The sequence below is a fragment of the Mauremys reevesii genome, linkage group 1 (assembly GCF_016161935.1).
Source record: "Mauremys reevesii isolate NIE-2019 linkage group 1, ASM1616193v1, whole genome shotgun sequence".
NCBI classification, from domain to species: Eukaryota; Metazoa; Chordata; order Testudines; family Geoemydidae; genus Mauremys; species Mauremys reevesii.
This window is the reverse complement of record NC_052623.1, coordinates 300,868,978-300,893,746: the sequence shown is the minus strand read 5'-3', so window position 1 is coordinate 300,893,746 and position 24,769 is coordinate 300,868,978. Positions and strand designations below refer to the sequence as shown.

The 24,769-nt window shown below is 40.9% G+C and overlaps 1 protein-coding gene across 5 annotated transcripts in view; it reads right to left on the bottom strand.

The window, feature by feature from the left end:
* The window catches only part of TAFA2 (TAFA chemokine like family member 2), a 319,861-nt gene that overhangs the window by 73,458 nt on the left and 221,634 nt on the right, over positions 1 to 24,769 (bottom strand). For 2 of the 5 annotated variants that reach the window (XR_005592672.1, XM_039519966.1), the window contains exons 1-2: positions 3,574 to 3,687; positions 2,988 to 3,094 (exon numbers count right to left, since the gene is read on the bottom strand). Coding sequence is in view for 4 of the 5 variants with exons in the window: in XM_039519966.1 (XP_039375900.1) it covers positions 2,988 to 3,094; positions 3,574 to 3,599 (133 nt within the window). In the remaining variant the exon portion in view is untranslated. Of the gene's footprint in view, positions 1 to 2,987; positions 3,095 to 3,573; positions 3,688 to 4,286; positions 4,429 to 24,769 lie in introns of those variants that run through there. The other 3 variants (XM_039519967.1, XM_039519968.1, XM_039519969.1) reach the window with 2 other exon arrangements.

Genomic DNA, 24,769 nt, shown 5'->3' with positions numbered 1-24,769 from the left:
CAGAGGCAAGACCGATCCAGATGAAACTATGCACCACAACCCTCTGAAAGGAAAGATCATAACAGAAGTGCTACTCTACCTACTCCTGTTAGGTGGTCTGTTGATAAGAAGAGTGTCAATATTGGGGTCATCTCTAGATTCACCCAATTGATGGATGCACACAAGCAGGGTGGGGTGTTTGGGGTGGCTTTTGTTTTTGCAATTGAGCCTATCTTGTACTTGAGGTCTGATGCATAGAGCATAATAACCCCATGTTCTAACTTATTCACTCAGGGGATAGTGTGCTAAGTACCCTGTAATAACTAGCTGAGGCAACACTGGTACAGCAGCGTCTTCAAGACCGATTTCAGTAATGCAGGTCAAGTTGGACATCTTGACAGAGTGCAGGTCATAGAACATCATTGATCTTGCACTGAACAGTAGGAGTCTGAAATTCTGGGTTCTAACCTTGGCTGCTGCAGGCTGAAGAAACATGGTTGCCAGCTGGGCCTAAGAAATTGGCCATGGATACCCTGCCCTGTGCCCTTGTCTTGGTACTGAATTAGTCTCTCATGTCTGCCATACCCCTTAAATTCTTAGGTGCAAGAAGGCTAACTGTTGAGTTCTCAGAATCAGCTGTTCACAAGTCCACTGTACTCAGCGTTTACCGCAAAATATTTTTAAACCATCTTGTGTGGATTAATGTTTTCTTTGTTTTACAGTAGCTTTCAGGGGGGTGGGGGTGGGAAATGGGTTTAAGTACTGGACCTTAATATGACTAAGGCAATAGAAATGTTTTTTGAAAATGTATTGTATTGTATTGATCTAATAGACTGCAGAGGCTCTTTCAAAGTAATTAAGGTCTGGCATGTCAATATGTTATTAGGAACTTCTTTAAATGAAGATTAATGATACAATAGGCAATCATGACTGAAGTAACCATTGTATTAATCCATATTTGGAAACTGTATTCTAAAGTGAATGGTATTATCAGAACATAAGAACTAAGAAGTCCTACTCCTTAAGCTCCTCCCAAGTATAGACAACGGGGGCAATTTTCAAAGGCCCAAAGAGAAGTTAGGAAGACAATTTCTACTGAAAGTCAATGGGACTTGAGCGCCTGATTCTTATTTGTACCTTTGAAATCTCCCCATATATAAGCAATGTAGCTTCTCTGCCTGTGTACTAAATCCACAACCAAAAAATCTTCATGCAAAGTAGACAGTTTGCTAGATGAAATACCTCAGTCATGTTTCTTCTTTTTATTTTCCCCCACAAGCTCAAAACCTCTCCTTCACATTGTTTGCTAAAGGCCTGTAAAGTTACAGTTGTAAAAAAAAGAAAGCTTTTGTTAAGCTACATGAACACAGAATAACCTGGCTTTCCCCTTCCCCCCACATTTATAAACTAAAAACATCAAAATCCATTTTTTTTCCAGTTCTCTCTGCTCTAAGCCTGGGATTCAGAATACCAAGTGTGGCCCAGAAAAGAAATAGCCCCTGTTACGATCTCATTTGTAGGCATACATCTGGAAAGTTGAACTTAGTGGGCCAGCATTTCCTTCTCAATTACACAGCAGTAATTCCCAAAGTGGTCTTTGAAAAAGTTTTTTTTATAAAAAATAAAACTGATTTATAAGTAAGACAGACACTTAATACAAGGATCTTTCAGCAACAGTAACAACCACATTTCAGCACAGTTTAAACTGGATTTTGGCTGAATCAGGAGCTAACACAACCATATGAAGTTTTGAACATGGCTCCAACAAGGCATGGCTCCAGCTTCAATAGTTTGCTGAACCACATCAGAATCTCTTTTGGCCACAACTAAATTTAAAACTAAAGAGATTGGGTGGAAAATGCCTTTGCATCCTAAAATATTCAATCAATTATGAAGGAAAATATATCCACAGAGCAAAAAAAAAAAATCTGACTGCTAGATATAGGTAATACTTTCTCATAGAATCCTCTTCACACAAAAATAATTATAAAATAAACTTTAATATAGAGATGTAATGATTTTCTTTATTATGTCACTCCCTACTACTTAACTCCATAACTCTGTGACACTCATCTCCCACATCTAGTTTACTCATGCCTTCCTAATTTATTCTGAACTGGAATCAGAAGACAAATTGCCAATGTGCAAACACTGCAGGGGGAGATGTGAACTTCAAAATCATATTGTACTGCAAAGCCTGCAGTTGGCTTCTGAAGTTGTATTTGATGATGGAAAGAACAGGAGGTTGTCTCACATTAATTCATAAGTCAAGGGAAGTCATTCCTTGGATCGGGGCCCCAGCCATAAAAAAGGAATAAAAAAGAACAGATATTTATAAGCTGCCAGGAACTGCCAAGCCTTATCTATATATAGATTAGAGGCTAGAACTGCCAGGAGGAAAGGAGGCTGATATAGCCAAAGTTACTAGAAATGCTGTTACAACACCAGTGTCCAAGTGCTAGCATGCACAGGGAGAGTAGGAAACTGGAAAACAGGAGTCTCCCCCAGCATTATTGTTTTTTTATTGAGGAAATAGACAATGTTCAGTGCACACTCTCCAGGAAGTTGCTCTTATCAGATAGTTTGCATGCAATAGCAGAATACATGGTACTGAAGATTGTTTTTTATGAGGTTAATTTCAAGAACTCATCTACAGCATTTACACGTTCTCTCTGATGTCTCTATTTTTATGAAGGAAGCTTCTTTCTGTGTTTAGACAATTTTTCAACTTTACCATCTTAGATAACAAAATGACAGAATAGTTGCTAAAGTTAGACATTCACAACAATTGAATTAGAATACTTAAATTCACATGGGAGTAATCCTCAAGAAATTAAAATATCCCTGCTCATTGAAAACTTCTCTCAACACTGATTTGTGGACTAGCTACCTTGAGAAGCAAATCAGCATAGAAAAAGTGACATGGGGCCAATAAGCTGGACAATTCTGAGTCTTTTGATGGAGGTTACATGTTCTACAATAAACTCAAATAGAGCAGAATTTCTTACCTTTGTGGTGGTTTGCCCCAGATGCTAATTTCCCCCACAGTGTTACAACAAATATTATTATTAGCAGTTTTCCTTTTGTTGCTTTCTGTAAGTATCTCTTATTCATCCTGAAAATAAAGATAAAAATAAGTGTTTAAATGAAACATTTTTTTCTTTTTACCATTGTAAACTGAATTTGATGCTTGTAAAAGGTGCTTGATTGACAACCCTGAAGTCTGAAATCCTTTTGAACTATAGAAAAGGCTCAGCATGGACCGCATCAATGTAATCTTCCCCTCCCTTCCCTGCCAACATTTCCCCTTCCTGATACAGAAGGACCATCTATAGGACTCAGAGAATATTTGAGCCCTGTACAAGATGGACATCACTGGAGCCCCTCCAACAGAGAAGCCTCCCAAGGGAAGGCATCAATAGAAACCCAGCCAATTCTCCCGGTGTGAATTCATGCTGGGGTGCAGCAGGTCTTGCCAAGGTTGATTTGGCCCTCTGACTCTACTGCAATGATATTTCATGTATGGCTTTAAGGCAACCTGCAACTCTTTGAAGCCCTGCATACAAGTCATGATGATGGATTTGATCAGAGTACCAGCAAATGCAGCACCCCCACCACATGACAAGTCCCCATGGTGCTTGATACACATGAGGCAGTAGCTGAAGGGATTAGCCAAACACATGGGATTCATCAATATCATTCCTTGTGTATGCCAATGGACAAGAATAAACAGGAGATACTGTGTCAAAGAAAGTTGCAGGAAGTCACAAAGTAATTGAAACATGAGATACTGATGTTGCATTGTGATGTGTTCATTGTGACTTTACAGCAGTACTTCATGGCACTGAGACACGATGATGAAATGCAAGGTTGAGCATTGATTATATCAGTGCAACTCCATGCAAAGTAGGTCGCCAGCTGCCAAAGAACAAGCATAGTAGCTCTGGCTCTAGGGCTAGAGAATTAAAGTTCTGCAGAGGGTGATGAGATGTATTATAATGAAACCTGCTCTCGCTTTTTGCTCTCCATGGAAGAACCCTAGAGAGCTGGCTAAGAAACATTTCTGCAGGATGGCCATATTTCTGCTGGTAGGTCAAGAGGACAATGATGCCTATTCCATACCATTTACATTGAAAAAGCTGCAAACTTGACCATTTTAACAAAATTATTACTATTTCACAATCCCTGGCGCCAGGCTGCCTTTTGCTTCAGAGCAGAAAAATCGGTACTGCTTCAGTACTGTTGTGCAATTTCTACAGTGCTCCCCTATTGCATTCATCAGAAGCCAATATTAAAAAGACTCTAACCTCTTTCTCTCTCGCTCTGTTCATGCACAGCACTACCCTGACAACCACAAGTGCCATGAAAAAGCAGTCTCTGCTGTCAGTCAGAATTAAGCATTAGACTGTTAAGTTCCATATCTATTTCCTCTTAAGAGCAATCCCAATTTCTTCGGTTTCTCCATACTTTTGCATGTCTCTATACCAGGACCCTGCACATTAGTGTTGCAGATGGCAGACCCCCAGATTTAAATCTCCTTTGGAGAGACAGGTATGATCTTATTACACACAGGTAAGATTGCAAACTGAGTCACCTGTAGAAAACATGTGATTCAAATTAACAGACCAGTGAGAAGATTTTAATCTAATTAAATTAACATGTATCAAAGCCCTTTAATGCCTGAATTCAGAACAAACAAAGATTTAAATGCTCTTTAACAGAAGTAACACATTTACTATATAAGGTGTGTTCCTCTGGGGTTGTGTAGGGGAGTAACACAGAGCTAGGGCACTGCAATATCCAGTTAATAGCTAATAGCTTGTGCACCTGAATGTCTAACTGATTAATAATCCTTAGTAGCAATCACAGTAGGCTATGAACCACACTGCATTTCTGACATCAGTTTGCTTCTCTTCTGCACTGACGTTCCTGTTCTTTTGGAATGCTACTTGTTTATTTGCCATTGGCTACAGGTTTCTGAAGTGCCCAGAACTGAAGGGAAATTCATTATTTGTCATTCTAAAAAAGAATTAAAAAATGTAAACAGAGATATAGGTTCACAATGTTGATTTATAACCATCTATGTGAACAGTAGAGAAATTAATTCTTTCACTCCCAGTCCTCCACTGCACCTGTTGTGATGCTGGTGCCAATCAAAATTCCATTAAATTGAAGTCTACCTCCCATCCACACCAAGCCTCACTCTAAGGGGATTTGCACCATTAAGCTAAGTGAGGTCTAATGCTACCCCTCCTTCCTGCACTCCCTGATGTTGCCAGATCCTCTCCACTTGCTCTGCAGTGAGACAGGCTGCAGAAACAGAGCTAGGACTTGAAAAAATAGCAAGGGAGAGAGGCAAAGAGGAGGGGGACAACCAGTCTGCCTGTAAACAGGAGCCCTTCATGGCAGATAACAGAAGAAGGTTAAAAAGACACATGCCTTTCCCGCTGCTAGCCTTGCAATGGGACTGTGATGACCTAGAAATCGGCAGCCCCATTGACCTGCCAATCCCGAAAAAGGGCCGTCTTGCACACAAAAAAATAAGAGTTTTCAGCTTTGACATATTAACTAAGTGGCAACTCCCCTGTCATGCTAACAATGATGAGGCTGGAGCAAGGCTAGTGCAGGGCAAGGACAATATGGAGCAGAAGCAAGCTGGGAGTCTTTGGAGCCTGGTGCACTGCAAGGCAGCAGGAGGGTTCTTGGCCGGGTAGCTCTGTTGCTCAGCTTGATCTGCAGCTCTGCCGGGGTCATGGACATCCTGAACCTGGAAGCAGGAGCTGCTGACTGGGAAACAGCCTGAGAGCCTTGCTGACCAAGTCCTCACAGAAAGGAGAAGAGCACATTATTTTCTGTTTTTCTTTTCTCCCTTGCCTTCCAAAGGCCTTGGACTTCACCTTCTGTGGGCTGTGGAAGTATACTGACTTTTTGTTTGGACTACTTTTACACCCACCCACCCCCATAAAGTACCCCCACAGATATCTAACTGTGCTTTGGATTCTGAGACAAGAGCAGCACCCACCCTCTTTCCACAAGTGTGCCGGATAGATATAATCTACTACAAGAACACTATCTCTCTATTTTTTGAGGACAGCCAGCATGCTACTGGCAGTATTCATGTGCTTACAGAAATAACATGTACCCACCTAGACACTGCCAAGAACAACAGACCAGAGCAGCAAACACAGGTTTGAGCTGGTGGGTTCTTCTCAGCAACCTAACAGGCTATTGTGAAAGGGATGGTTCTGAGAAAAGGTGATCACCTATTCAGACAATCTTGAGAGGTTAGTTAATAACTTAGACATCTTGAACCCGATCCTAGGTATGTCTGTGTGCAGTTTTTTTATCATCATCATCTGGCTGTATTAGTCTGTGATGCTTATTTTTGGTTAATACATTTTATTTGCATTTGTTTTCCAAAACAGCCTAAGGTGCAACATCAAGTAGCCAGTGGAGCCAGAAAATATTGACCGCAGCCTTGAAACAGGGCTGTTAACCTTTTTGTAACTCTGACCAAGTCAGGTGATTGGGTCCGAGAAGTAAAAATCAGTCCATTACCAATACTTTATGTGTCACACAGTTGTTATATGCTAACATAATAGGCTATGTCAATAGAATAAATGAGGTCTGAAAAAGTTATTTGCAAACTTCATGAGGGAAGATGCAGAACTACATAAACAAACTGCAGCTATTAACCAGAACAGTTTTTCCTCTTAGGCACTCTCCTCCTTTATTCTTTTTCTGAGACCCCTTTCAAAAACCATGGTATCATCTACTGCCAGACTCCAGTGATGTTGTGTTATATCAGCTAGAAATTCAAAAACCAGAAAATCAAGTTTACAGGAAAACTTGAAATTTCAAGATCAATTTAATTCTGAAATGGAATGAAATTTCAAAATTCCATGTGAAACAAAGTATTGATTGTTTCTAATTGAAAGCTGCTGACAGGAACATTTTCAACATTTTTTATTAGAAACAATGCAGTTTCAACATGTCAACCCAGAAAATGAATAGTAAGAATGGCCCTTTTGAGTTTATTTTTCAGAGCATCAGTAGGCAGGGGAAGGGAAGCATGGGCTGTCCCTAGACTCCAGGCACATACCCAACTGAAACAAAAAAGAAACATCAACAACATAACCCTCTTTGACAGTGGAAGGGTGGGAGATGATTGCACTGTTACCAGTTCTTCACTAACACCATTATCTAATGAATACTGGTATTAATTTTCCATATTTGGTTTAGAATAAATATTTCCATTAATATGTACACCAGTAGCACACTAACACACCATATTATGACCCAATCCTAGAACATCTTAAGTAATTGTGCTAAAAGTATCTTAACAGTTGCGTGTCTTTTTCTCAGGGTGCAAATTGAGCTGAGACTGCACAGGGAAACTCGAGAACACGGTGTTGACTCTAGAAATCTCTGAGGTTGGTCTCCACAGCTCATCAAAGAAGCTGTCATGAGAACATACAAACTTGTGTAGAAATAGAGTCAGTGGCCCTCTCCACTACTTCATAACCTGATGTGGCCCATCAGAAGATGGATGTGGCAAACCTGTGTGGGTACCCTGGAAATGCTCCTAATACCTAGGTGAGTAATTGGTGTCTTCGGCTCCTTTCTAGCATTCACAAGCTCACAAGTTTTCCTTTTGCTCAGCCCATACTGGTGAATTCAGGATCAAGAACCCTTCTAACAACTCACAAGTAAAGGACAATCACCTGGGAATTACTGCATCTTCTAGCCATGTAGGCCAGTATTCAACTGTCCTGCATTTCCTATTGTAAGTAAAGTGCAACCATATGAAATCCTTACTGCAGCAAAAGAAATGTGGCTGCTTCCCCATTAAACGCTGATTTAGTGTTAAAGAATTAAAATCTTTCACTGACAGCATATTACAGACCAGAATTCTTTTATTTTTTCTTTTACACTCACTATTTTATTTGCTATTTCTAAAAAGTCCTAAATGACCAGTAGAACCATAGACTTTAAGGTCAGAAGGGACCATTATGATCATCTAGTCTGACCTTCTGCACAATGCAGGCCACAGAATCTCACCCACACACTCCTGTATCAAACCTCTGTCTGAGCCACTGAAGTCCCCAAATCAAGGTTTAAAGACTTTAAGGTGCACAGAATCTTCCAGCAAGTGACCCATGCCCCACGCTGCAGAGGAAGGCGAAAACCCCCCAGGGCTTCTGCCAATCTGCCCTGGAGGAAAATTCCTTCCCAACCCCAAATATGGCAATCAGCTTAAACCCCAAGCATGTGGGCAAGACACACCAGCCAGACACCCAGGAAAGAATTCTCTGTAGTAACTCAGATCCCACCCCATCTAACATCCCATCACAGGCCATTGGGCATATTTACCGCTAGTAGTCAAAGACGAATTAATTGCCAAAATTAGGCTATCCCATTATACCATCCCCTCCATAAACCTATCAAGCTTAATCTTGAAGCCAGATATGTCTTTGCCCCCACTACTCCCCTTGGAAGGCTGTTCCAGAATTTCACTTCTCTGATGGTTAGAAGCCTTCATCTAATTTCAAGTCTAAACTTCCTGATAGCCAGTTTATATCCATTTGTTCTTGTGTCCACATTGGTACTGAGCTTAAATAATTCTTCTCCCTCCCTGGTATTTATTCCTCTGATATATTTATAGAGAGCAATCATATCTCCCCTCAGCCTTCTTTTAGTTAGGCTAAACAAGCCAAGGTCTTTGAGTCTCCTTTCATATAACAGGTTTTCCATTCCTCGGATCATCCCAATAGCCCTTCTCTGAACCTGTTTCAGTTTGAATTCATCCTTCTTAACCATGGGAGACCAGAACTGCACACAGTAGGAATGGCCCTGGGGCTGAAGTCCTTGTACACAAACAATGCAGCAGTTTAAATTATGTTCTGCATTATGTTGAATCTTACATTATTTATTAGCAATGCAGCTTTATTCAGCCTTTCTTCTGTAAACTAATGCAGATTTAAAAGTGTCCCTCTGGTAGCTAAGGTCACTTTGTAAAAGTAACACCTGTGTGACCCCTATGTGTTTGAATATATATATAAATTCCCTCTATGCCATTCCTGTCATGTTTGCTCAGTGAACAAATAATTTGCCACTCTCATTACTTCAGGTACAAGGTAGCTTGTGAAAATCAATCTTCTTTCTGCTTCATACATCACAGCCTATAACAGACACAAAGTGCATTCTGATTTTGAAATGAAGCTGGAAAAAATACAGGTCTATTCTCGTAAGCTACTTTGTTTGATCTAGATGCGTGAGAAAAGAAAGAAAATGGGCACTTAGCTTGGTAAAACTAAGAAACGTAGCACAGGAGTCACAGAGGAAATCTCAATATACAAAGCAAAGGTATTGTTTTTGCAAAGTGATCCTTTACAAGAGGGATACTTTTATAGTAGAAAGAACAAGTACCTGTAGGGTGTTTAGTGCACTGCCATTCAGAAATATCTTATTCAGAAATGGTTAAAACCCTCTGGCTGATCTGCATAAGCTCTGTGAACATGGTTACCATCAGTCTAGCTGCACAAGTGACAGCAACACAGAACTTTTAGAGACACTTCCATAAAAAAAACATGAAAAAAATGATCATGTTATTAAGAGCCAGATACATGACAACAACCCTTTTCAAGATGGCATTTAAGTAGGTGCTTAACTGTAAGTAGGTACTTAAATCATATCGGGACAATGGGTCTTCAGCAAATATTCAATGTTAAGCATGTGCTGTCCACAACAGAGACTGATTTAAGCATGTGCTTAAATGCTTTCCTGAATTAGAGCATAAGAGAGTAAGCACTAGTGAGAACAAGCCGATATGGAAAACACAGAAAATGCAGAAATTCCAAATATTGAAGCAATAAAATGTGAAAACATGCAACTTCTAAAACAACTCTCTTAGTATATAGTTCAATTAATTGCCCAATAACTGGGGTATACAAGAGATATGAGTAAATACAAGTAGTGATCTGTGCCCACAGTATCTCAGGGCTTGCAGGTGTGCAGCACTGCGAGTTAAAGCTGTCTTCATACAGCTGTGTAGGGAAAGCGCTGGAGTGTGGCCACACTGACAGCTACCAGCGCTGCAGTATGGCCACATTTTCAGCATTTGCAGCGGTGTTGGGAGTGGTGCATTATGGGCAGCTATCCCACAGAGCATCTTGTCCCATTTTGGCGCCATTTTGGCGCCGTGGGTTGTGGGAAGGGGGCGGAGAGTGCGGGTCATTCTGCTTCCTGTCCCAATGCCCCGTGATGCATCACTTCACATCCCAGAAATCCCCATTTTTCTGTCCACGTTTGGAGCCATCTTGACTCTCTCAATTGTTTCTGTGCGCGATTTCTGTGGGAAAAGGAGCCCGAACTGCTGAGGAGTATGCTGACGAGTCTCACCAGCACATCACGTTTGGCAGTTGAGCTATTCCTTAAGATACAAAGTGATGAGGAGTCTGACAATGATAGAGAGTCACCTGACGCGTATGACACTAAATTGCTTCTGGCATTCATGGAAATGCTCAGCACCATGGAACGCCGCTTTTGGGTTCGGGAAACAAGCACTGAGTGGTGGGATCACATCGTCATGGAAGTCTGGGATGACGAGCAGTGGCTGCAGAACTTTCGGATGAGAAAAGCCACTTTCATGGGACTGTGTGCTGAGCTCGCCCCCACCCTGCGGCGCAAGGACACAAGATTGAGAGCTGCCTGACAGTGGAGAAGCGGGTGGCTATTGCAATCTGGAAGCTGGCAACTCCAGACAGCTACCGATCGGTCGGGAACCAGTTTGGAGTAGGAAAGTCGACCGTTGGAATCGTGTTGATGCAAGTTTGCAGGGCCATTAATCGCATCCTGCTAAGAAGAACCATGACTTTGGGGAACATGCAGGACATTGTGGATGGCTTTGCACAAATGGGTTTCCCTAACTGTGGAGGGGCGATAGATGGGATGCATATTCCTATTCTGGCACCACCCCACCTAGCATCCGAGTACATTAATCAGAAGGGGTATTTCTCTATGGTTCTCCAGGTGCTTGTGGATCACCGTGGGCGTTTCATTGACATTAACACAGGCTGGCCTGGAAAGGTGCATGATGCACGCATCTTTCGGAACACTGGCCTGTTCAGGAAGCTGCAGGCAGGGACTTTTTTCCCAGACCGGAAGATCACAGTAGGGGATGTTGAAATGCCCATTGTGGTCCTTGGAGACCCCGCTTACCCGTTACTGCCTTGGCTCATGAAACCCTATACAGGGAAGCTTGACAGGAGCAAGGACCGGTTCAACTACAGGCTGAGCCGGTGCCGAATGACTGTAGAGTGTGTTTTTGGTCATTTAAAGGGGCGCTGGCGATCTCTGTATGGGAAGCTAGACTTGGGGGAAAGCAGCATCCCCGCGGTTATATCCGCGTGCGGTACCCTCCATAATATTTGTGAAGGGAAGGGTGAAAGATTCAGTCAGCCATGGACCGCTGAGATTCAACGCCTGGAGGCTGAATTTGCACAGCCAGAGAGCAGGGCTACTAGAGAGGCCCAGCACAGGGCTGCAAGGATTAGGGATGGCTTGAGGGAGGAATTTGAGGCTGAAAACCAACAGTAATGTTTGGTGCCTTGCACAGGAGTGAAGTGCAGTGATTACAATGTTAGTAGGAATCTGTTTTTCCTAAGCTGATTTGCAGTGCCTGTTTCTTTCCTGGGCTAAGGTATCTTTGACTTTCTGCAATAATGAAGACTGTTTTCAAAGCCAAGAATTCATTCATTGAAAAGAAAATAACTTTATTGACAGACACACAACATTTTGGGAACCTAAAAGGGCAGGGGGGTGGGGTGGGGAACTGTACAGTCACAGGTTTGAATATGTCCTGTCTGGAGGTGCTGTGCAATGACTGCTGCACTTCAGGATGCCTATACTGCATGGTGATGGGGGTTGAGTGCAGAAGGTAAGGGTCGTAGTTCTCAGGGCTGGTTGGTGAACATACAGGTGTTGGAGGCAGCTGGTGGTGGTAAGAACCTGGATGCTGGGGAAGGGGGTTTTGAGTTGACATTGGGGCACAAGGGAAAGAGCTTTGGGACGGGGGGGCCGGTGCGGTAGTGCTTTGCCTGCATGGCTACGAGCACCTGGATAGAGTCTGCTTGGCGCTCCAGGATGCTTATCAGCTGCTTTGTGCTTTTCCTCCTGGCCACTGTGTTTCTCTGGCGGATCCTGCTTTCCCTTTCCCTCCAGACCTGCACTTTTTGATTCTCTGTGGCAGAGTTATCCATAACTGCTTGCAGCAGGTCTTCTTTGCTTTTTCGCGGCTTCTTTCAGAGGTTTTGGAGTCTTTGAGCTGTTGATAACACAGGCAGCCGAGAACTCAAGGTTGCTTGTGGAAAGGCAAAAAAGGCAACACTTAACAGAGGCAGCATTGTTTATATCTCAGACGGTTATTCCCACACAGTGAAGGAGTAACATTCTTCACAATAGCATAATTTTCCCAGACCAAAGAGAGCGCACATAACCCACAGGAGCCCCGAAATGGTGAGTAAGGGGGACTGATTGCTTCAGGGCTGTACTGTCCTCGGGTTTTCTGTGCATTGAGGAAAGCAAACAGCTGCAGGGGGCACCTACACTGAACACTCTCCCAACATTTTCCACAGGAGTTGATCCTGGAAGATATCTCGCTGCTGCAGGTCACCTGGGAAGAGCGGGAGGGTCTTCTACAGCAATGCGGATTCCGCCCTGGCCCCTATGCAGCTTGCCTGTGTGCAGCAATGGTCCCCCCACCCCTCGCTATTCCACATCTAGGCATGCGTGCATGCATGCAGAACCCTCCCTCCGCTCCCGAAAAATTTCCATCCTGAAAATAATAGCCGCTTATCGGGAACCCACTCCTCTGTTTGTCCTCCACTGAGTACCGGCTGCTGTGACTGGCTACCTTCCTCCTGGCTTGAGAAGAGCTCCTGGCTGCTTGCCTCCAGGGACTCCGGGGTGTCTCCCCCCACCACCCCAGTACCCTCACTCTCAGTTTCCTCCTCCCCCCGCTCCTCCTCCTTCTCCCCTCCCCTGCTCTGAAGTGTCCATCGTGGTCCTCGGATTGGTGGTGGGATCACCCCCAAGTATCGCATCCAGCTCTTTGTAAAAATGGAAGGTCATGGGAGCAGCGCCGGAGCGGCGGTTTCCCTCGCGGGCTTTGCAATAGGCACTCCACAGCTCCTTCACTTTAACCCTGCACTGCAGCGCGTCCCGGTCATGGCCCCTTTCAAGCATGGCCCTTGATACCTGCCCAAAGGTATCGTAATTCCTACAGCTGGAGCGCAGCTGGGACTACACAGCTTCCTCCCCCCAAACACTGATGAGGTCCAGCAACTCGCCATTGCTCCATAATGGGGCTCGTTTGGCGCGTGGAGGCATGGTCACCTGGAAAGATTCACTGATTGCACTCCACACCTGGCTGAGCAAACAGGAAGGGGATTTTTAAAATTCCCGGGGCATTTAAAGGGCTCGTCAACTGAGGCCAGGGCAGTAGAGTTCGAACTGATGAGCAGAGTTGCTGAACAGGCATTCTGGGATACCTCCGAATACCTCTGGAAGTCAATAACAGCGCTTTTGGTGGCCACACTGGCAGAGCAGGCTGCATCACCAGCGCTGCAGTCGTTATTCCCCAGGCCGAGGTGGAGTTCAGCCAGCGCTGTAGCCAGGGAGATACAGCGCTGTATGTGTCTTGCAAGTGTGGACGGTGAGTGAGTTGCAGCGCTGTAAAGCCACCACCAGCGCTGCAACTCTCCAGTGTAGCCAAGCCCTCAGACTGTTTGGATGTGCTATTTCCTTTTATAGTACTGTACTGAAAATCTGATAAACATGGTCCTTTAAAATTTCCAAAGAAATTCACCTTATACACCTGCCTCTCTACAACTTTAACAGGAATCTCATAGCTAAAACCTCCTGGTGATCCACAGAAATTTATGGGGAAGTATTTTTTTTCCAAACAAGATATTTCGAGTTGTGCTGATACTGCCTTTACAACTGATATGATACTGATACTGATGAACGGCCTTCTTTCTTGACCACTATCAACATTCCTCTCCAGTGCTTCCAAATTAACACCAGTTCTTTGTGGACATGACCGATTGCAATTTTCAACCTCATAAATTTTCAGACATGACCAAAAGCAAACAGAGAGGAGTAAACAAAAAGTATACTGTCCTTCCAGCCAGCTGCAACTCGGACAATACAAAGTTAATTGTGTAAGTAATCTCTCTTTTCCATATCAGTTCAGCAAGCCATGCAAAGTAATGTTTCATCTGACATAGCAATGCTGTTTCATTACAGAACATCCAGACAACAGAGCTCTAGTTATATATATGGAGGGGCTTGAGGGGGCAGGTAGTATATTCATTCTGTACCCTTATAAGTTAAAAAAATCAAAGTATAAAATTAATGCTACTGGTTCTAGCCTCATAGTACATCCAAGCTCTTATTGTATTGTACTTATAAGTATCTAACATAAAACATTACAAAATATTTACATATCTACAGTACTCAACATGTTTAATTTGGCCATTGATTTTCCAGACTCTTTTATAATAAGCTCTCACAGTTAAGCATTCAGCATTAGAAAGTGCTTAGGCTTCAATTCATATAATTTTCTCTGGTATTATTATGCCATTTTAAACTTTTTCTCTCTCAATTTCTGTGCTTTAGGGATTTTAGGTTGTAGGGGGTACTATTCACTTAATCATCACTGCAGCAGTATTTGCTTATATCTTACACTTGATCCTTTTGCAGATGGTTATTTAAATTTTCTTTATTCATATCTCACTAAACCTTCCAAGGATGAACTGGAGAAAAAGGAAAATGGCTCACTGGGCTTTGAACAACATGTCTCATTGTGACTTGAAACTCTAAGTCTATTGTGATTTCAGAAAGGCCACAGCAGAGGCAGAGTTAAGCTTTCAGAGGAGATGTTAATGTCTTCATCATTCTTAATATGCAACAAAGAGTCCTGTGGCACCTTATAGACTAACAGACATGTTGGAGCATAAGCTTTTGTGGGTGAATACCCACTTCGTCAGTCACATGCGTCTGATGAAGTGGTATTCACCTACAAAAGCTTATGCTCCAATACATCTGTTAGTCTATAACAGTGGTCTCCAAACCTTTTTGATCGCACACCCCATCAGTAAAAAATTTTTGAGCATGCGCCCCCTGCTCCCGGCTGAACTGTCGAAGCAAAAAATAAATAAATAAAAAAGCACTGCTTGGACTCCCGGCCGAACTGCCAAAGGGGAAAAAAAAAAAGCGGTGCTGCTTCGGTGGCGCTTCTCCTGCCGCGCACCCCGAAGGATCCTCTTGCGCACCCCACTTTGGAGACCACTTGTCTATAAGGTGCCACAGGACTCTTTGTCGCTTTTTACAGATCCGGACTAACACGGCTACCACTCTGATACTTGACATTCTTAATATGTTTCCCTTTTGTATGTTAGCTCAACAAGTCAGATTCTGATTTGTTCCTAAACCATAAACCATAAACAGATAAACTATGAACAGATCTGTGATGATACTGGTTATTTTCAGGTCATTTCACCTTCATTACAAAAAATACCTACGAATTTCTGTGGGATATCTTACATGAAGAAAAAGGACAGATGGTCTCCTCACTAATAACCTGATATGTACACACCACAATGTTAGGTTCCTTTGAAATTATACAAAAATAATGTCGCACACTAGTTTTACTTGACAATTTGAGTACTTTCAGGTATTTTTGGTGACTCCAACTAGAACTATTACCTTTTAATGCTTGCCTTACCACATCATTCACACAGCTACCACAGTTGGGCAAACTTTTTTGATTGAAACATTCTTTCAGTGTAAAATGCAGCTTTGGTGATACTGAAACATTTTGTGAATTTGTTTAGATTTTGCTGAATTTTTTAGGTTGAAAACCAACCTAAAAAAATGAAAAAATCAAAATGTCTTGATTTTTTTTCAATTCAAAATAAATTTTCATTTCAAAATTCCATTTAATTTTATTTTTAATATAAAAAATTAAAAAATGCTGGAATCAAAATGAAATTTTTCTTCCATGTCAAACAAAATGTATCATTCATTCCAGAAGGATTTTAAGTGACATTTTGAAAAAAATCCTGTTTTCAGTTCAACACAATGATTTATTTTTTTTTAATCTGGAATTCCCAGAGAACCAAAACAAGCCCCATTATTCTCACAGCTCTAATAGCTAAAACCTTGTCTTATTTCATGACCCCTCTTTGCTTCACCAATAAAACCAATCTCAATGCCCTCTCTATTTCCTTCTCCCACTCCCCCTTTGCCGCCCATGCTGACCCTTATAATGGAAACACTTTAAACCTGTTCAACACGTCATCTTCCTTGCCTCTTCAAAATCCCCTAAATGCCCATTTCTGTAATCTCACCCACAAATGAGTTAATATTAGAGCTGGTCCCATAGGAAATTCTGACATTTTGAAATTTTCTTTGGACCCGAGACATTTTGATAATGTTGAAATATTATAATACACACAGATGTTTAATGTAAGATCAACATTAATGAAAAGTTTTTTAAAAGTTAAAAAATAAGAGTCAAACCAAAGCAAACTGAAAGTCAGACTGAAACAAGCAAGAAAGTCAAAACAAAATACTCTATTTCAATTCAAATCAAAATTGACACATGCCCGTGAAATAGTTCAATGAAATAGCATTTTCCGATGGAAAACTCTTTTGCTGAAAATTCCCCAACCCATTCTAGTTAATACATTTAGATATTAAAATTACATATATTTCAGAACCATCAAGATGTGTGTATGCCTGAACCAAGTAATCACATGCCTTTATTATGGTACTAGCGTCCTGCCTCTCCCCTTCCTGGCCTTTTATTATCTTTAACTGCAGTATCATGTCTGATTTTAAACTGAAAGCTTTTCTGGGCAGGTACTGTGTCTACACTGGTTTCTGTGAAATACTCCATGCATTTCAGGATGCTCAAAACTAACAATCATTCAAGAATCCCTATGTTTTGAGCAGGACACGTTAAGCAGGAAATCTTAAAACCAAATAACATTCAAATATCTACATGGTGGTAATATAGTGACAGAACTCTACCAACCTGAGCTATGATTCTAGCATTTAAATTCTCTGTTTAAGCAAGTCAAATTTATCATTCCAATTTAACAAAAGACAACATTAAAATAAGTACAGAAAATCAGCTAAGACCTTGTTTGTTATAAGATATCACTGAAAAAGCCAGCCAGCCAGCTATCATTTTTGCTTAGAGCTAATTGATCGGGGCAACAATGCTTTCTCTTATCCTTTCATTTCTTTAAAATATGCCTCCAATTCCCATTCTGTAATGTTTAAGATGACCCCAAGAGATAGTTATCTTGTGTCTGTGGGATCATTCATTACTAAGATAGCTTTGTACCTTTCTTTGCTGAATTAGAGCAATGCGGTTGAACGTGGGTGGTTATTCAGTGATTAACACTCCCTCAATTTGTTTAAAACTCACTCCCTTTTCCATCACTCTTGTTTCAAATTGAAAATCTTTCTATTCTCACCAAGGATTTTTTTTTTGCCCCTTGCTAGCAATGACGTCATGGAAACACGGCACCCAGAAAGCAGTGGAAACACACACAAACAACAAGATGGGCAAGAATGTAGTTTTCCTAAAGAGGCCACCCACAGAAAACACAAGCTGTTTACTTGTAGGAATAAATTAAATTTTTTTAAGATAAGACCAGAAAAAAACAATAGGATTTAAGTTTGAAATAAAGGTACTGAGTGAGCTCTCATAGATTTAAATTCAGATGCCTCTGTTCCCATCCATAATCTCTTTCACACCACATTAGGGAAGCAATTTTTAGACTTTTACATCTTTTCCGTTAGTGATGATAAAGCTACATGTGCGGCTACAATTCTGCTAAATGATCTTTCCTGACTAAAGATTAAATTCTGCTCTTCTGAAGATCTTTGTCCATCATAGCAACATTTTGGTAAGTCTCTGTTTGTAAATGGGGCAGCAGAGGAACTTCTATTCAATTCTGCTCTCTTTTTTATGAGGATTAGATCTGTCAACAGACGCGTGCATTTTTGCCAAATGCAATCATTGTTGAACTCATCTGTTTTCATACATGACTCCCATGAATTTTTGGTCACACTTTCAATTAGGAGTATGTTTTTCAATAGCAAATGACGGTAAGGCAAAATGACTGAACATTCCAAAACTGGTCTCATGTGGCGACAAAAGTAGCTGTAGCAACACACATTACATTGGTATCACCAGGGAGCTGCTAGAGCAGAGGGTGTCAGATGACAACAAGATCAGGCTGCCCCATCTAGACCCAGCACATGGCCCCAGTGGACCATTTATCACTTCTCCAGGGGAACTGAATTGAACGGAAGCTCTCCCAACTCTAATGGGGTTGGGGGAAGAAAGAGAAAGATGGCCCAGACTCTCCCAGCTACCCCATAGATCCCCCATAAGGTGTCAACAGCTAATCTGCAGGCTCCAGGGAAAACATGTGGGGTCGGAGTTCCTCCAGTTTTGGGGGAAAGGGACAGACAAAGCCAGGACAAGTGGGGCTTCCTTCTGACCATTAGATGGACCCAGTAGCTGGACCCAGAAACACACTCCTCCTTGGTAAACAGCCTTCTCCTGCTGCCAGCTAAAATTGTCAAGTCCTATAAACTCAAGTAGTAGCAGCCTGTACTGCAGTGCTGCAAGATCAGGATTCAACCATCCAGGAGATTTGTGATGCAGAGCAGGTTGTTTGTTACAGCTGCACATAACAGGATTTGGTTTTACCTTTTTCTTTAAAAATAAAAAACAAAACTAGGAAATTACACACAAAAAACATTGTTAAAAGAATGTTATTTAGGTTGCAAAACCAATCACTCAAAAAGTTAGGACATACCAGATTTTCAGTTGCCCTTGAAACCATAATTCAGGACCTGGTGCATGTTCATCATAATAATACAGTCTTTAATTCGTGATCATGTGCTATTTTTCATACAAGAACCCTCCCTCTTTCCGTGCTCAGAATGCACACTTAAAGGGGACCTTCGGGGGAATTATGGTTGAACAGGCAGTCTTAAAATTGGCATTTCCTAACTTTTGAGTGTTTGGCTTTGTAACTGGAATAATTTTTTTAACATATGTGTGTGTGTATAATTCACAGAATGAACAGCATATCTATACAGCAGAGTTATCGATGCAGCAGTATTGCAGCATGCTCTGGTAGGGCTGTCAATGAAGTGAAAGGCATTATTACACATCTTTTGTCTGTGCATAGTACCTCACCTCTGACACAGAATGTAATACAACAGTTTCCTGAGAATTGTGCTATATGCCACAAGTTTCTGCAATCTTCTCTCTCTGTGTCCCCTCCTACACCATTCTGAAACAGTTACGAATATATATTAATAATCAGATGCAATTGAAAAGACTGCATGAAAGGATCGGAGTAATCCATGCACTGAATTTCTAGGAACAGGGACAGATCCTAACAGTCAGGGTTTGCATGAGTGGGGTGGTTAAGGTGTCAGACTGAAACCCATCCCCCTGCTTCCTTGTAACGTCACTGAATTTTCTAACAGCTCCTCTACCTATAACTCCTTTTTTTCAGGAATGGCAGCAGCCCTGGAAGTTAATTATTAGCTCTGGTGCCCTAACTTTCATCTAGGGCTCTGTCACAGTGCACACCCTAGCAATTATGAGATTTGAAAGTTGTGGCATTGGGACCCAAGCCAAAGGGCAGAAAGATGTGCTGGGGTTCCCTGATAGGTTTAAAAAGGGTTTGTCTGAGGAAAGCAGAGCTCTGGGAACTGATGAGGTAGAGAGAACGAGTTCTCTGAAAATTATAAATACCACCAAAAAGTGAGTGATTCAAGCTCTTAACACTACAAATAGAAAAATATCTGTGCCATCCTCAATTTGTATTTGTCCTCATCCTTATTGACTGCTGGATCCAAAGTCCTCCAGGGAGTGTCTCACAAATTTTCTACTTACTGTATGTTACACTTGGCTCTCTGATTTAGCTGCAAAGTTCCCTACTGATATCAACTCTGAAGGAGCGTAAGCACATATGGTTTTTTTAAGTCAATTCTAACTTACACTTCCTAAAGAGCATACATGGCTTTCTCCTTTCTGACTTGGGATGAGAAAAACTTAAGAGATCCTATGCAAAAAGGAGCACAGGGTTTGCACGGGAAAGAACTGTGTGTAAAATAGCATTTCCCTGTTGTGCAGCTGCCACAATATATGTATTAATTATTACTATGGGTTGGGTTATATTTTATTAAAACAGGTGGGTAGAACAGGCACCCTTCATTATATACAGCAATTGAGCATGTGCAAGACTAGTAAGGCTACATTTGGAGACAGCTAAATAGTCTTGAGCCAGTCAATGGTTTCTGAGAGTTCAAGCCTTCTTTTAGAAAAATGTAAAAAACGATTAAGCTCCTTTATGGAACCAGGTAGCTGAAACAGGTAGCAGTCTCCACCCAAAACATAGGCTCATGTTATTGCCCAAAACACAGGTACATACAAGGCACATGTGGGCAGAGGTGTTTCACTGGGTATAATTTTAGTTGAGGGACATGTATGAAAGAGAGAAGCGGTGAGAAACACCACAGAAACAGACACAGAGGAAGAGGAGCATCAAGGAAACACCCTGAACAAGCACTGAAAGCGTGGCTCTGAGAAAAACCCAGAGAGAGCTTTTTGGGCAGAGTGCTAGCTGAAAGACGCTTGGGACTCTGAACTAAGAAACTATCTTCTGTTGTGTGATTCCTCCTGTGCTCAGTAAAACAGAACTTTGGGCTTTTTTTTTTTTGGTAAGCAAACAGGATTGCTTCAAAGATACCTGGCTCCATCCATCATCAATTTCTCCTCTGTGGGAAACAGCCCACAGAACCCCAATTTTTTACTAACTGATCAGCACAAAAAGTGCATTTCTAGAGTCTTTTGATCAGGGAACCTTACAAATACCTTGCCTACATTAATTAATGCTCATAAGAACCTTTTGAGGGAAGGGGGAAAAACTATCTGTGTTTACCCATGGAGAAGCTAAAGCAAAAGAGAAGCCACTTAATACCTGTAGCTGCTAGTGAAATCAGTGGGAGCTTCAGGTACTCAGCACCTCTGAAAACTAGATCATAGGTGACTTACCCACATTAACACAGGAAATCCTTAAAAGAATTAACATCAGAAACCAGACCTTCTGACTCCCACTTCCGCTCTTTAACCCCTTTGTTCCTAACAAGACACCATAGCACAAAGGAGAGGTGGCCTGGCCACTTGGAGGAATCAGGGAACAGTTACCCTCTGCAGTACAGTCCTATCACCAAAGTCCATAATTTACACTACGAAGTGCAGCATATGTGTCTCAGCATTCTCCAACACAGTGAATCTCTTCAGGTAAATTCTCCCTTTCTATCTCTTTTTACACAGAAACTGATGATACAGATTTCTCTGCCAGTTTCTAATATTCTTACTCACAGTGAGTAGCACTTTACTCTACAAGGAGCCCAACTGATGGAGGAAGGTTCAGTTTATTATAAAGTTATCAGCATCTGGTCCTGTCCTGACTCCATATCTGTCCTTTTCAGACATAGTGTAATAAGCGGGAAAAATACGTATTTTAGTTAAACCACCCAGGTGAGGATCCACCAACCCAAAAGTTTATGATGAGTGGAGTCACACTTTTAGAAGAATGGCAGAATATTGTAGCTATAAGGTAGGCATTGAGGCTGCTGTCAAAGATAATTTAACAACAGGTTACACTTTTCAGAGGGATGCAGTAGGATGCAAAGTGAGAACTGAGCCCAAGTACCTTTCTATAAATATGTTTCACAGAATAAAGGCCACGGTTACACTAAAGCCCCTTTGTCCCACTCTGGCAGTGTAAAGGGCCCTTAAAGTGGGAGTAAATTAGTATATATTAGAATCTTGTCCAAAATTTGGGTGTGTTCCTTAATATAACTTCGGCTGAGAAAATTCTCAGATGTTACCACATTTACATTGGATTAACTGCTTCTAATAATCTTCATATTTGCATTTTTATTGAAGCTCAATGGAACAAAAATCTTAGTTACATTAATTTGTATTTGTTTATTAAAACAGGCTTATTTTAGTATAGTGGTTTTTTTTATCAATCACGTTATCACTGACATTAGACACAAGGCTGTCTAGGATTCTATGTATTTTGTTTCAGGCAAAGTGGATGGTATCCAGTGTCTGTTATACTAGAGATTAGAGAGGGTTATTTTTGATTTTTCAATTTTTCATTTTATAACAATTAATTGGTGCAGTCTAGGAACTAAGCCAAGTAATGCCTATTTTGCTTTCTGTAAGTATCAGAGCATCTAATTTGGCAGCATATGAGAGTTCTAGAGTTTAACAGAATTCTTCTACTGCTGTCCTAAAAAATACATTGTTTCTCGTATACCAAAAGAGAGCATTAATTTTCAAATGTGCAAGACTTAAAGAGTGCATTTCAATAATAGTCATAATTAGCTAATACGATATAAGAAGAGCCATAAATGAAATAGCAGTAAATTTCCAAGGCTTCTGAAGATAGACAGTAAGACAGAAATGTTCACAGTATTGTTTATTTTTAAATCAAGATTTAAATTTAATAAGAGAGGATTTCAATGTAGTAGAAGGTAGACAGGGATAATATTGTATGCATCATCTAATAAGAGAAACTGCTATGATATTTTCACACCTTTGCAGTCACAAAACACTCTGACATTATGTAGATATTGCACTGCCACTCACCCCCAGAAGAAATTACTGTGTTTGCCAGACTATTATTAAATTGTTTAGATATGATACTGCCACCAACAGTTCATTACACGTTGGTATAATAGTGCAAGATCATTGTAATCCTCAAAAATTGAAGGAAGGGACAATTTGAGAGGAACACAGAATCTGCACAAACTAAACCAAAATGATACAACTTTCCTCTATGTCAGTTGATCCTCTAGGCTTAAGTGTAATTTTAATCCAACATTATTCAGTTTCCAGCTTCAAGAAACATTGTTCAGATGAGCGATTCTACATTTCATTGTCAGAGAAGCACAGGAGACAAGAGTCTTTAATCCTGTTGAGGCAACAAAAGACGCTTGCTACTCATCTATTGCTCCTTGTGTAATTTGCTATTGTGACTCTTCACTAGCAGTGCCTCAATTTTACTTACCTACTCCAACATTGTCAATTCTTGTGATTTTATCTCAAGTCTTGCAATATTTGGTGTTTTTCTTAAAGCTCCTTTGGAGTCTAGTGGCTATGTGACAATCACAGTCTTAATTTTTCCTCTTGGTTTCAGAGAAAAGCTTGAAAATATGGACACTCAAGGCTCAAACACCAAGAGGCAAATAAAAAAATCCCAGTGTTCATTATTTTAAAATCTCATGTTTTTTTCAGATAAGCTTGTGATTTTGAATCACAATTTTTGAACACTTGTGGTTGGCGATACTTCTACTGCAGTCACTGGCAGCCACTGGCAGCTGGAAGTTGTGGTTCAGTTTGACTGGGAAGGTGTGTGTGTGTGGGGGGGAAGATATAATATAAATGTTCAAAGAACTTTTCTGTTTGTTTTTAAAGAATCCCTGAAACAAACCCTCTGCCTGGGATGCTGCCACAGGCCCCAAAGAATAGACGACAAATACAATGTCTAATTTATCTTTCAACAGGTCAATATTTTGATAAATATCTCCATTGGGCTATGCAATATGACCCTGATTCAGCATTGGGACTACTCAAGTGCTTAAAGTTAGGCACTTGTACCTTGTTGAATGATGGTCTATATTCACCTTTTTGTTGTTTACTATAACCAGTAAGTGGCTGAAACTTGTTACTCTTCCTGTCACTTTTACACTGAACATATGAATAAGTGAGCTGTCAGTTAGACTCCACTTTATTGACTGTCATCAAGTCTTTTAGAACCTTTTATTTAATGGCCTTCTCCATGCTATGTTTTCCAACCTTTCATCCACAAAAGTTACATGATCTCTTATTGACTTCTCCACTTCCCGTTTCCTGATTTCCCTGTCCATTTGTATACCTTGAATTTCTTCTCCATGGTTTAATTTTTAAGATCTCTGATGAAGAAGTCCATGCATCATAACTAAATTTATTTAGTTGATTCAATGTGTAGTCAAGATTATTGAGAGAACTGCAGATAAAAATGCAAGTTAATAATTTTTTTCTAATGTTTGCTTTAAAATAATAAAGTTAATATTTTAAGTTTTGTACTTCCTTATCCAAATTATGTACCAATGCTGCAAGGAAATGTATTCTTAATAGTGATATTAACGATGATAAATTCACTCACATCATTGTCGTTCATGTCTAATTAACCTAAATGCCCAACTGGGTATAGTAAGAATTTGCACAAGGCAAGTGAGAATGACACATGTTGGAGGAAGGAGAGAGAAGTGGGATTTTTCCCAAATTGAACTTTCAAGGTCAAGATAAGTTAGCCAACAAGTGAGTCTGAAACTGCAGCATGAAATACAAGAAGTACTTATTACAGGAAATTTATACTTTAAATGAAAACCTGTTAAGATAAATGGAATAATCAAGATAAGACAATATAAAAGTGTCTCTATAATAAAGACATGTCTGAAAAGAGCACAGACATGAATTTTTAGCAGTTTTTAATCATAATGTGAATGGTGCAGCCAATTCCCTGCATAATGCACTAGTGCAGAATGTGTTACCTGAAATAGGGTAGTGGTTTACCCTTACTGATTAAATAAGATTTTTATAGGACACTAGATGATCACTTTCATT